The sequence below is a fragment of the Penaeus chinensis genome, chromosome 18 (assembly GCF_019202785.1).
Source record: "Penaeus chinensis breed Huanghai No. 1 chromosome 18, ASM1920278v2, whole genome shotgun sequence".
NCBI classification, from domain to species: domain Eukaryota; kingdom Metazoa; phylum Arthropoda; class Malacostraca; order Decapoda; family Penaeidae; genus Penaeus; species Penaeus chinensis.
Genome location: NC_061836.1, coordinates 28,673,566 through 28,688,401, shown reverse-complemented (window position 1 = coordinate 28,688,401; position 14,836 = coordinate 28,673,566). Strand labels below are relative to the sequence as shown.

Here is a 14,836-nt window from a genome sequence, read left to right as displayed (position 1 = left end):
CGAGCATGTCCTTAGAGAAAGTAGAGAAAAGGTATGATATTACATTTTTTATGTTATATTATATTACATTATTTATTTTTATTAGATACCTCCATTACTAACATGAAGATTTTATAAAAAAAAAAACTCATGTAATGGATCTTCCCTAGGCGATCTCTATAAGAAGCTTTACCGTGGTGAGAGGTGAGCTTATATGCAGAATAAACTATAAGAGCAAAATAGTTAATTGAGATTGCAATGTTAGCAGTCACATTGAGCCAAATTTTCTCAGTATTATAAGTAGGAGGAGGACTCTAAATACAGAATCGTATTCCTACATTTTATTTATAAGAGAAAATATTATTATATTCTTTAGGATGTCCGATTAGCCGTTGTTCTTCCTGGCTATCAATACGTTCCTTTTGTTTCGTCAGAGACATCAGCGGGGGGAGCGGAAGTATGTCCGTGGAGAGAATAGAGAAACGGTTAGATATTCAACGATTTTTTCTTGTTTCCTTTTGTTATGAAATACCTTCATTTTTAACATGAACATTCATTAAAAGCTTATCGTAAAAAAAAACTAGCAAAATATCATCAGTTACAACACAATGTGCTTCCAATCTTCTGTTTAGCATAAGCTAGCAACGAAAAGATAGGATATATTGTTTGTTATGTGAAGATTTTAAGGATATCCGATTAGCCATTGTTCTTCCTGGCTATCAATATGTTCCTATTGCTTTGCCAGAGACATCAGCGGGGGGAGCGGAAGCATGTCCGTGGAGAGAATAGAGAAAAGGTTAGATACTGCACGACTTTTTCTTGTTTCCTTTTGTGATCAAATACCTTCATTTCTAACATGAACATTTATCAAAAAATATTGTAACAAATCTTGCAAAATAGGAATTGGAATATGATGTGCTTCCAACCTATCCTCAGAGACATCAGTGGAGGAAGCAGTTCCTTGGAAAGCAGGGAGAAGCGGTAAGCGAGGGAGAGTGATCTGGTCCCGTACAATTGTCTATATTCACAAGCCTATAACTGGAATTCAATCTAATTCTGGCAGTGACTGTAAACGTTTTAACATTTCTTTTCAGTGATGCCTTCGCTGTCTCTCACGACCTCGATCTGAGGCGCCTCAGGAGGTGAGTCGACGCCAGGTGTTGAGGAATGTGTTGGTGGACACATTTTTTTTTTCTTTTTTTAAGTATGAAACAAAACAAAACAAAACAAAAAAATGTACGAAATATAGTTTTATTTAGTATGTAACATATATGTATGACTATGTATATCCCATATATAGTTTATATATATGGATATTCACTTATTTATCATTAATTTATTCATATAATAACTCCAGAAGCGCCAGTTCCGGCAGTGGCAGCTACAGCATTGAGGATTGAAGATTCCTCTGAGGAAGGGACGACTACCGCTCGTTGAACAAGGACTCTGATGTGACGGCGCTGACCTTCGCATAACGACCTGACCACCATTTGGCTCTGCTCATTTCAATCAGGATATTTCCAAGAACATTCATAATCCTTTACATTAGCTTCATTAAGACACAATTGGCAAAACAGTATTTTGGATCATCATGTAAACAATATTGTTTGTTATCAGTAACTGCAGAGAAATAAAGTGATTGGCAAAAATGGCATTTGTATTCCTTTCAATATTCTCATATCTTTTACCTAGGAATTCATGTAAGGAATCACGATATTGGATATCATATATTGCATGAAATCGGTATATAAGCCAATATTTGCATATCTATTCATGTACTTATGTATAAGTGCATGTATATATAGATAAATGTACATACGCACATATATGAAAAGGAAAACCACCACAGTAAGAAATGAAAAAGTGCTGTTTTCCTTTTCATCTTTGTGTACATGTTACTGAGTTAGTGTTTGTCACACATATATATATATGCATTTATAGTTAGTATATTGTGTGTGTGTTTGTGCAGAGTACCCGTTAACATGGTAGTATTATGCCGTTAGTCATTTATGTATATGAAATCAACTAATAAATAACTACCTTTTAGTATTGTAGAAGAAAGATAAAAAGACAAGAGCACAGTAGTCATAGCACAAATATTAAATGAATTTCTAAGAGAATTTTATCCCACATTTGTAATATCGATATTTACCAAGAAGTTTGATCATCAATCTACATATGTATTTATTTATCATCTACATATCTATATACATACACACATACACATATATGCATAGATATGTATATAGCGTTCACATGCGAGTCTTTTCAGTTATTTTGAACAAGGGAACTATGCTCCTGACGAAGATACTGATGTGTGAGTGTGTAGTTACATATATGTGCATATATACATATATGTATATGTGTATATGTTTGTAAATATATATGGGTGTAAATATATATATTCTGTATACATATATATGCACATATATGTGTATTATGTATGTATACATATACATGTGTGTGTGTGTAAGTGAGTGTGTGTATGGATGTGCGTTTGTGTATGTGTACCATTGTATAAATATGGATAGTAATAAGTGTTGTTTTTATTGTTATTGTTTTCAAGACTAGCTGGGACAATGGACATTTTGAATATGTCAAGCATTTTGTAGTTTTGCCAAATATCTTTTGACGCCAAGATGACTTTCAGAGATGGTCTGTGGCGATGATAAGATATTATTGTGTGAGGGGAGGTGTACAGAGTAGTTTTATATAGTGTCAAGTATTTGTGTCGAATATATATATATATATATATATATATATGTGTGTGTATATATATATCAAGATATGTATAATGTATCATATACATTTATGTATATACATAGAATAGTTATATATGTCTATTTATAAGTCCATATATATGCGTATGTGTAACTATGCACCCCCCATATATATGTAGAAAGATAGCTGTGTGTGTGTGTTATATATATATACATATATATATATACATATATATATATATATGTATATGTATATATGTGCGTGTGTCTGTGTCTTGTATGTGTGTGTATATATGTTTTGTATACACATAAATATGTATATATATGCATATACATATATACATGCACATATATGTGTGCGTATTATTGTTTCTGTTTGTGTATATATATATAAATATTTGAACACACATACACACCACACTCACACACACACACACACACACACACACACACACGTGTGTCTTTATATGTGTGTGTATATTGCACACACATATATAGACATATATACATATATAGATAGATATATATACATATATATTTATAAATATATATCTATATATCTCTATCTGTATATTTACATGTATATATGTGTATGTGTGTTTAGTACTATATAGATACATACACTTATGAATGTGTATATATGTATATACATGTCTATATATATGCAAATATACAGACACGTACATACACATACATACATATATACACATACATACATACACATATATATATGTGAAAGGAAAACCGCCACAGTAAGAAAATAAAATTGAAATTGAAATGTAACGTTTCGAACTCTTCACGAGTTCCTCTTCAGACGAATGATAAACCAAAATGGATACAAGGAGAGAATTTTGACAAGAATATATAGTGATTGAGAGACAGAACGAACGAGTAGACTCAGGTCTCAGGACGAGGGTCAAGGTCGAAGAGTCTGGGGAAGGCTTTGCTAACTAACGAGGAGGTAAGGTCATCCAAGCCCCATTGACCAGCACTCAAGTTAAAATTAGGCATTTTTCTAATTAATAGAGATTCTAACATTTTCCTTTCGTATGAGTTAGCTGATTTATGAATTAATTTCGCGTTTTTCCAGTTAAGCTGGTGACCTTCATCACGCAAATGAACGAAACACGCATTTGAATCTCTGGCATATCTGACATCACGTTTATGTTCACTTATTCTTTTCTCAAAAGCTCTGCCGGTCTCACCTATGTCAAATTTAGGGCAAACATTACAGGGTATAGTATAAATACCGGGAGAAGTCCCCAGAGCAACACTAGTCGCATTGTGTTTAACCAAACTATTACGCAACGTGTTCGGGTAAGTAAAAACAATATCAATTCCAACGCCTTTAAACATGTGTCTTTTCTCATCGAGGGACGGGTTATACGGAATAATTAAAAGATTATTGTCACTATCCTGTTGAGTATTACGGGAATGAGTGTAAAACTTCCATCTCGCAGATGAATGAGCCTGCTTTAAGAAAAATCGAGGATATCCTAATTTAGAGAACGTATCATCTTTGTGTACACGTTACTGTGTTTGTCTTTGTGTCATATATATATGTATATATAAATGTATAGGTGTGTGTTTGTTTCTATGTGAGGGTGTATATATAAGGATCTTACAGTGACTGCTATTTTATGAGACATTGTTTTATCGATTTATATCGTTTTGAGGTGATATGTCTTTTCTAAAACCGTTTTTTTTTTTCTAGTAGTTTTGAAATTCGCAATTACATTAAAGCGTGCTGTGGTGCAGTGGTATCGATCTTGCCTAGCAATCTTGCTGACCTACGTTCAAATCCCTCGCCGCCAGTGGATGGTAACCCAGGCCATTCCTTGCTCATAGGGGATTGTTTAGAAGCAAAATTAAACACGGCATGTCACTAATTGAAGATTTACTTACACAAGCAACTTATAAGGAAAATAATGTGAACATATATATATATATATATTTATGAGTGTTTACACACACACATGTGTGTGTATATTTATAAATGATGAAGCGTACTTTAGTTATCGGATTTATTTATTATAAATCCGATATTAAATTATTTTCTTAAGCAAGATTTTGTTTTGTTTATTTATAGTATCTTAATGTTTTACTCCACAAATATTTAACTCAATTTGATTAATTTCTTTATACGCTTTGTAAAATTTGTTTCTACAGTGACTGTCTCTGAAAAATTTCATTGGTTTGGCCACTTTCTGTGTGGCTGTACAGATAAATAGTGCGTGCAAACACACGCATAATCAAACGCTTTAAAATAAGCAAATTAAGAGAAAAAAACAATAAACAACCAAAATGTGGGCAGCATATAAAGTGGAAGGAATAAGAAATAGGGCATAATCTATCTTCTAGCAGAAGGCAACGTCATGGTTCCTCTCTGCCTGACAATAAACAAATAATATATGTTCTGTACTTGTGCAACGATGCACATGAACAGGCATGTGATGTCAACAGCGTCACAGGACCAACTGTAACTGCCAACTCCGGCAGTGGCACAAAAATAAATATTCATATTCATACATATATATACATATATGTGTGTGTGTTTATTTGTGTGTGAGGGCGTTTATACATGTATATGTATAACACATATATTTATATACATATATATCAATATATCTATACATATTTTCTTATATACATATGTATTCACACACATACACGCACAAACACATACACATACACATACAAACACAAACACTGAGACACACGCACACATATGTATATGTATACACATGTAAATGCATTTATACGCGGTAAATACACACAGATATATATCATATATATTTATATGTATGTATGTACGCATACACATACAGACATATACATGTGTACTACGCATACACATATATGTGTATATATATACACACATCCACACACACACACACACGCACTTATGTATACATCTACACATATATATGCATATATATATATATATATATATATATATATACAGACCCAGAAACACATGCACACATATATATGTATATGTATGTAATGGATATGTAAATATATGTGTATACATTTATACATATCTATGTTTATAGATATGTATATTTTATACATATATATATATATATATGTGTGTGTGTGTGTGTGTGTGTGTGTGTGTGTGTGTGTTCACACGAACACACTCTGATATAAAAATTTCATTAAACAAGAAGGGAAAAAACGATAATCACCAGGAAACCGATTCTTAAAGATTTCGTGGCGCACGACCCCGTTCCTTTAATCAAATTGAAGTCAACGACCTTTTTGAGTGCGCACATTGGCTCATTGGTATCCAGTCACTTTGTCCCTAAGAAAATGAACATATTCTACTCATTTTTTCTTTCATTTGAGTTTTTATTCTAGTTTCACGCATTGAAGGATCTTACAGTGACTGCTGTTTTGTGAGATTTTTCGATTTTTGGAGCTAATATAAGTCTTTACTAAATTCGGATTTTGTTTTGTTAGTTTTGAAATTCGAAATCACATTAAAGTGCGCTGTGTTGTGCAGTGTTGCCGATCACGTCTAACAATCTTGCTAACCTGCGTTTAAATCCCTCGCCACCTGTGGATGGTAACCCCGGCCATTCCTTGCACACAGGGGATTGTTTAGAAGCAAAATGAAACACGGCATGTCACAAATAGAATAAAACTAATGGAAGATGAACGTACACAAGCAACTTATGATAAAGATAATGTGAACATATATATATGTACACACACACACACACACACACATATATATATATATATATATATATATGTGTGTGTGTGTGTGTGTGTGTATAAAAATGATGAAGCGTACTTTAGTTATTGGATTCATTCATTAAATTAAATGCTTTGTTTTTTTCTGGTTTATTCATAGCATTTTACTGTTTCGCTCCACAAACGTTTTATTGAATTTTCTTATTTTCTTATACGCTTTGTCAATTATATGTTACAGTGACTGCCTCTGAAAGATTTCATTGGTTTGACTATACTCTCTGTGTGGCTGTACATGTAGGAAAATAGTTACGGGTGAGGGCAAACACTCGCATAACCAGAGGCTCTAAAATAAGCAAATTAAGAAAATAAACAAAAACATAAGAAATAGAGTATAAGTAGCATATAGACTCTGAAATGTAGCTCTAACCCATCTAGCTGAAGGCAACTTCTTGAAATCCTCTCTGCCTGCCAATAAACAAATGATATATGTTCTGTTCTTGTGCAACGATGCACAAGAACAGTCATGTGACGTCAGCAGCCTCACAGGACCAACTGTAAAATCATATATAAAGCGCAAGGAAACTACATTCGTTGTCAGTTGTCATTGCATCAGCATTAGGATCCAGTGGACAATAGACTCTCCTCTCTTTCAATATGAAGTAAGCTTCGTCTGAATATCTTTTCAGATTTTCTCGCAGACTCTGCATCTCGTACCAGTTAGTATTTCCTGATCGCAAACACAAACATATATAGCATATTATTGTATGGTAACGAAATGCTACTCGTTCCTAGGGTGACACTGATCATGGTCCTGATGGCCGTCGTTGGCCTCTCCTCTGCCTACTCCCTCGGCGATGTCTACGAGAAGCTCCAGCGTGTTGAAAGGTGAGTTTGCGTGCAGATGAAATTAACTGAGAGTGCAATCAGATTAAGCTGGATCGAGTGTCATGAGAAGGAGGAATACTGTGAATATAAAAGTGAATTTCTATATTTCATAATAAAGTTATCCTTCACCTTTCGACAATGGACAGCAAGGAATAGACACCGAAAATTAATTAAATTATACGAAATAAAAATATATATATTAAGTCTGATTAACTATTGTACTTTCTGGTTATATCTTCTTTGTTTTCCTCAGGGACATGAGCTCCGGGAGCACCGGGACGAGCATGTCCTTAGAGAAAGTAGAGAAAAGGTATGATATTACATTTTTTCTGTTATATTATATTACATTATTTATTTTTATTAGATACCTCCATTACTAACATGATGATTTTATAAAAGACCTCATGTAATGTATCTTCCCTAGGCGATCTCTATAAGAAGCTTTACCGTGGTGAGAGGTGAGAGTGTAAGCAGGATGAACTATAAGAGCAAAATAGTTCATTGAGATTGCAATGTCAGCAGTCACATTGAGCCAAATGTTCTCAGTATTATATGTAGGAGAAGGACTTTAACTACAGAATCATATTCCTACAGTCTATTTCAAGACCAAGAAAAAATATTATCATATTCTTTAGGATGCCCGTTTAGCCTTTGTTCTTCCTGCCTATCAATACGTTCCTTTTGTTTCGTCAGAGACATCAGCGGGGGGAGCGGAAGCATGTCCGTGGAGAGAATAGAGAAAAGATTAGATATTCAACGATTTTTTCTTGTTTCCTTGATTCATTAAAAGCTTATCGTAAAAAAAAAAAAAAAACTAGCAAAATATCATCAGTTACAACACAATGTGCTTCCAATCTTCTGTTTAGCATAAGCTGGCAACGAAAGATAGGATGTGTTGTTTGTTATGCGAAGATTTTTAGGATATCCGATTAGCCATTGTTCTTCCTGGCTATCAATATGTTCCTATTGTTTTGCCAGAGACATCAGCGGGGGGAGCGGAAGCATGTCCGTGGAGAGAATAGAGAAAAGGTTAGATACTGCACTTTTTTCTTGTTTCCTTTTGTGATCAAATACCTTCATTTCTAACATGAACATTTATCAAAAAATATTATAACAAATCTTGCAAAATAGGAATATGAATATGATGTGCTTCCAACCTATTCTCAGAGACATCAGTGGAGGAAGCAGTTCCTTGGAAAGCAGGGAGAGACGGTAAGCGAGGGAGAGTGATCTCGTCCCGTACAATTGTCTATATTTACAAGCCTATAACTGGAATTCAATCTAATTCTGGCAGTGACTGTAAACGTTTTAACATTTATTTTCAGTGATGCCTTCGCTGTCTCTCACGACCTCGATCTGAGGCGCCTCAGGAGGTGAGTCGACGCCAGGTGTTGAGGAATGTGTTGGACACATTTTTTTATTTTCTTCTTCTTTTTTTTAAAGTATGAAAAAAAATGTACGCAATATAGTTCTCTTTAGTATGTAACATATGTATGACTGCATATTCTATATAGTGTATATATATATGAATATTCACTATTTATCATTAATTTATTCATACATCAACTCCAGAAGCGCCAGTTCCGGCAGTGGCAGCTACAGCATTGAGGAGTGAGGATTCCTCTGAGGAAGGGACGACTACCGCTCGTTGAACAAGGACTCTGATGTGACGGCGCTGACCTTCGCCTAACGACCTGACCACCATTTGACTCCGCTCATTTTAATCAGGATATTTCCAAGAGCATTCAAAACTCTTAACTTCATTAAGACACACAATTGGCAAAATAGTATTTTGGATTATCGTGTAAACAATATTGTTCGTTTTTAGTAACTACAGAGAAATAAAGTGACTGGCAATAATCGCGTTAGTATTCCTTTCAATATTTTCCCCTTTTTTACCTAAGAATTCATATGAGAAATCACGATATTGGATATTGGATATTATATATAGCATGAAATCGATATTTATATGGTAAGTCTATATATGTATATATATGTATATATGTAAATATATGCATATGTATCCGTGTACTTTTGTATATATACATGTTTATATAGATAAATTTACATACACACATATATGAAAAGGAAAACCGCCGCAGTAAAAATTAAAAAGTGTCTGTTTTCCTTTTGATCTCTGTGTACACGTTACCAAGTTTGTGTTTGTGTCGCTCGCATGTATTTATATATAGTAATATTGTGTGTGTGTGTGTGCAGAGCATATGTTAACATGGTAATATTATGGCATTAGTCATAAATGTATACGAATTGAAATCAACTGATAAATAGGTACCCTTCTGTATTATAGAAGGAAGATAAAAAGACAAGACTACCATAGTCGTTGACCAAATATTAAATGAAACTGTTAAAGTAATACGGGAATCAACCCGCAAATCATCGTTTACCAAACCTTTCGGATCTATGTTTATCTTACAACTGCATTTCTGTTTTATGTCACACGTGTAATATCGATATTTACTTAGGAGTTTGATCGTCTATCTATCTGCATATGCATTTATTGACCTTCTGCATATCTATACACACTCATATATATGCATAGAAATGTATATAGTGTTCACCTGCGAGTGACTTTTAAGTTATTTAGAACAAGGGAACTATGCTCCTACGAAGAAGCTGATGAATATAGATATATATATACATATATAAATAAAGTGTGAGTGTGTGTATTACCATATATGTAGGTGTATATATACATGTATATAAATATGTTTGTGGAAATATATATATGTATATATTATATATATACATATATATATACATTCATATAAGTATATATATGCAAGTATACATATATGTGTGTGTGTGTGTGTGTGTGTGTGTGTGTGTAGATGTATGTTTGTGCATGTGTACCATTGTATAAATATGGATAGAAACAAATATATTTAATTTTAAAGGGATCGCAGGGACGATGGACATTTTGAACATGTATTCTGTAGTTTTGCCAAATATCTGATGACGCCATGATGACTTTCAGAGATAGTCTGTGACGATAAAAAAAAAATTCATTGTGTGAGGGGAGGTGTGGAGTGTAGTCTTATATGTTGTCAAGTATTTGTGTCGAAAAAAATATATATATATCCTTCAATATATGTACAAATATACAAATAATGTTTATATATATATGTTTATATATGTATTTATGTGTGTGTGTGACTATACAAACACCCCTATATATAGATAGATATATGTGTGTATGCAATATATACATATATATAAACAGTATTATATATATATATATATATATATATATATATATATATATATTGTGTGTGTGTGTGTGTGTGTGTGTGTGTGTGTGTGTGTGTGTGCATGTGTGAGTGTATTCAAATATTTATATATATATATTTATATATGTGTGTGTGTACATATATGCGTATATATATACATATACATATATATATATGTGTGTGTGTGCGCATGTTTGTTTCTGTTAGTAAGTATATATATATAAATATTTGAACACAAACATACACACACACACGTGTGTTTATGTGTGTGTGTCTATTACACACACATATATAAACATATATACATATATATGTATATATATATATGTGTGTGTTTAAAAATATATATCTATATATCTATGTATATGCATATATGTACATATGTGTGTGTAGTAGTATATATACATTTATGAATGTATATATATATATATATATCTGTCTATGTATATATACATATATATATATATATATATATATGCATACATATAGACACATACACCCACATCCATACATATATATGTATATATATATATATATATATATATAAATGTATAAGTGTGTGTTTGTTTGTGTGTGAGGGTGTATATGTTTAAGGTTCTTAAAGTGACTGCTGTTTTATGAGAAACTGTTTTATCGATTTCTATCGATGTTGGAGGTGATATAAGTCTTTTCCAAAACTGGATTTGTGTTGTTAGTAGTTCTGAAATTCGCTATCACATTAGAGTGTGCTGTGTGGCGCAGTGGTAGTGAACATGTCTAGCAATCTTTCTGACCTGCGTTCAGATCCCTCGCCGCCAGTGGATGGTAATCCGGGCTATTCCTTGCACACAGGGGTTGTTTAGAAGGAAAATTAAACACATGTCACAAATGGAATAAAACTAATTGAAGATGAACGTACACAAGCAACTTATAATGATAATAATTTGAACCTATATATATTTATATATATATATATATGTGTGTGTGTGTGTGTTTACACACACATATGTGTATATATACATGATGAAGCGTACTTTAGTTATTTGATGTATTCATTATATTATTATTATTATTATTTGTTGTATTTATAGCGTTTTAATATTTCGCCACACAAATGTTTTATTAAGTTTGATTAATTTCTTTATAAGCTTGGTCATTTACATGTTTCTACAGTGACTGTCTCTGAAAGATTTTATTGGTTTGCCCACATTTTCTTTGTGGCTGTAAAGATAGATAAATAGTTACGGATACGGGCAAACACTCGCATAATCAAACGCTCTAAAATAAGCAAAAAAAAAAAAAAAAAAAAAAAAAAAAAAAAAAAAAAAAATATATATATATATATATATATATATATATATATATATAAGAAACAAAGAATGAGCAGCATATAGATTCTGAAATGTAGCTCTAAAGAATATGGCATAACCCATCTAGCTGAAGGCAAATTCATGAGATCCTCTCTGCCTGCCAATAAACAAATGATATATGTTCTGTTCTTGTGCAACGATGCACAAGAACAGTCATGTGACGTCAGCAGCCTCACAGGACCAACTGTAAAATCACATATAAAGCGCAACGAAACTACATTCGTTGTCAGTTGTCATTGCATCAGCATTAGGATCCAGTGGACAATAGACTCTCTTCTCTTTCAATATGAAGTAAGCTTCGTCAGAATATCTTGTTTTCAGATTTTCTCGCAGACTCTGCATCTCGTACCAGTTAGTATTTCCTGATCGCAAACACAAACATATATAGCATATTATTGTATGGTAATGAAATGCTTCTCGTTCCTAGGGTGACACTGATCATGGTACTGATGGCCGTCGTTGGCCTCTCCTCTGCCTACTCCCTCGGCGATGTCTACGAGAAGCTCCAGCGTGTTGAAAGGTGAGTTTGCGAGCAGATGAAATTAACTGAGAGTGCAATCAGATTAAGCTGGATCGAGTGTCATGAGAAGGAGGAATACTGTGAATATAAAAGTGCATTTCTATATTTCATACTAAAGTTATCCTTCACTTTTCGACAATGGATAGCAAGGAATAGACACCGAAAATTAATTAAATTATACGAAATAAAAATATATATATCAAGTCTGATTAACTATTGTACTTTCTGGTTATATCTTCTTTGTTTTCCTCAGGGACATGAGCTCCGGGAGCACCGGGACGAGTATGTCCTTAGAGAAAGTAGAGAAAAGGTTGGATATTACATTTTTTATGTTATATCATATTACATTATTTATTTTTATTAGATACCTCCATTACTAACATGATGATTTTATAAAAGACCTCATGTAATGGATCTTCCCTAGGCGATCTCTATAAGAAGCTTTACCGTGGTGAGAGGTGAGAGTGTAAGCAGAATAAACTATAAGAGCAAAATAGTTAATTGAGATTGCAATGTCAGCAGTCACATTGAGCCAAATGTTCTCAGTATTATAAGTAGGAGGAGGACTCTAAATACAGAATCGTATTCCTACAGTTTATTTCAAGACCAAGAGAAAATATTATATTCTTTTGGATGTCCGATTAGCCATTGTTCTTCCTGGCTATCAATACGTTCCTTTTGTTTCGTCAGAGACATCAGCGGGGGGAGCGGAAGCATGTCCGTGGAGAGAATAGAGAAAAGGTTAAATATTCAACGATTTTTTCTTGTTTCCTTTTGTTATGAAATACCTTCATTTTTAACATGAACATTCATTAAAAGCTTATCATAAAAAAAACTAGCAAAATATCATCAGTTACAACACTATGTGCTTCCAATATTCTGTTTAGCATAAGCTTGCAACGAAAAACTAGGATATATTGTTTGTTATGCGAAGATTTTAAGGATATCCGATTAGCCATTGTTCTTCCTGGCTATCAATATGTTCCTATTGTTTTGCTAGAGACATCAGCGGGGGGAGCGGAAGCATGTCCGTGGAGAGACTAGAGAAAAGGTTAGATACTACACGACTTTTTCTTGTTTCCTTTTGTGATCAAATACCTTCATTTCTAACATGAACATTTATAAAAAAAAATATTGTAACAAATCTTGCAAAATAGGAATATGAATATGATGTGCTTCCAACCTATTCTCAGAGACATCAGTGGAGGAAGCAGTTCCTTGGAAAGCAGGGAGAAACGGTAAGCGAGGGAGAGTGATCTGGTCCCGTACAATTGCCTATATTCACAAGCCTATAACTGGAATTCAATCTAATTATGGCAGTGACCGTAAACGTTTTAATATTTCTTTTCAGTGATGCCTTCGCTGTCTCTCACGACCTCGATCTGAGGCGCCTCAGGAGGTGAGTCAACGCCAAGCGTTGAGGAATGTGTTGTTGTTTTTTTAAGTTTGAAACAGAAATTCTTTTTTACGAAATATCGTTATCTTTTTCGTATGTAACATATATGTATGACTATGGTATAAAAACCCACAATGTAAATCTAGTTTTTATACCATAGTATCAACACTGTAGTGTGTTTTCTCCTTTCATGTATGACTATGTATATTCTATATATACTGTATAAATATGACTATTCACTTATCTATCATTAATTTATTCATACATTAACTCCAGAAGCGCCAGCTCCGGCAGTGGCAGCTACAGCATTGAGGAGTGAAGATTCCTCTGAGGAAGGGACGACTACCGCTCGTTGAACAAGGACTCTGATGTGACGGCGCTGACCTTCGCCAAACGACCTGACCCTATTTGGCTCTGCTCATTTCAATCAGGATATTTCCAAGAACAATAAAAACTCTTTACATTATCTTCATTAAGACACAATTGGCAAAACAGTATTTTGGATCATCATGTCAACAATATTGTTTGTTTTAAGTAACTACAGAGAAATAAAGTGACTAGCAAAAATCGCATTAGTATTCCTTTAAATATTCTCACCTCTTTTACCTAGGAATTCATGTAAGAAATCACGATATTGGATATTATATATAGCATGAAATCTGTGTTTATATGATAAATATAAACACCGATATATATGAATATACGTAAATATATGCACATGTTTCCATGTACTTTTATATATATACATGTTTATATAGATAAATGTACATACACACATATATGAAAAGGAAAACCGCCTCGGTAAGAAATGAAAAAGTGTCTGTTTTCCTTTTGATCTTTGTGTACACGTTACCAAGTTTGTGTTTGTGTCGCACGGATGTATATATATATAGTTAATATTGTCTGTGTGTGTGTGCAGAGCATATGTTAACATGGTAGTATTATGGCATTTGTCATAAATGTATACGAATCGAAATCAACTAATAAATAGGTACCCTTTTGTGTTATAGAAGAAAGATAAACCATAGTCGTTGCAC

The 14,836-nt window shown here is 33.4% G+C and overlaps 3 protein-coding genes across 12 annotated transcripts in view; 2 read left to right on the top strand and 1 right to left on the bottom strand.

Moving 5' to 3' along the window:
* The window catches only part of LOC125034480, an 8,573-nt gene extending 6,946 nt beyond the window's left edge, over positions 1-1,627 (top strand). Inside the window, exons 3-8 of one of the 4 annotated variants that reach the window (XM_047626292.1) lie at positions 1-31; positions 414-464; positions 725-775; positions 916-960; positions 1,074-1,121; positions 1,337-1,627. The exon at positions 1-31 is cut by the window's left edge and continues 26 nt beyond it. In XM_047626292.1, coding sequence (XP_047482248.1) covers positions 1-31; positions 414-464; positions 725-775; positions 916-960; positions 1,074-1,121; positions 1,337-1,379 — 269 coding nt within the window. In that variant the 3' untranslated portion in view covers positions 1,380-1,627. The remainder of the gene's footprint in view (positions 32-413; positions 465-724; positions 776-915; positions 961-1,073; positions 1,122-1,336) is intronic. The other 3 variants (XM_047626294.1, XM_047626293.1, XM_047626291.1) reach the window with 3 other exon arrangements.
* Positions 1-14,836, bottom strand: part of LOC125034652 (cubilin-like) — a 334,702-nt gene that overhangs the window by 158,940 nt on the left and 160,926 nt on the right.
* LOC125034474 lies at positions 6,987-14,367 on the top strand. Of its 7 annotated transcripts, none has more exons than XM_047626277.1 (10): positions 6,995-7,060; positions 7,194-7,286; positions 7,540-7,596; positions 7,980-8,030; positions 8,265-8,315; positions 13,094-13,144; positions 13,404-13,454; positions 13,597-13,641; positions 13,755-13,802; positions 14,079-14,367. In XM_047626277.1, exons 1-10 carry the CDS (start codon positions 7,056-7,058, stop codon positions 14,116-14,118), a joined length of 492 nt encoding a protein of 163 aa, XP_047482233.1. In that variant the 5' UTR covers positions 6,995-7,055; the 3' UTR covers positions 14,119-14,367. The 7 variants fall into 7 exon arrangements, with proteins under 7 accessions (XP_047482238.1, XP_047482236.1, XP_047482235.1 ...); XM_047626276.1 differs by having other exon boundaries at positions 7,000-7,060; positions 14,076-14,367; XM_047626280.1 differs by lacking the exons at positions 13,094-13,144; positions 13,404-13,454; positions 13,597-13,641; positions 13,755-13,802; positions 14,079-14,367 and adding exons at positions 8,454-8,498; positions 8,612-8,659; positions 8,862-9,147 and having other exon boundaries at positions 6,994-7,060.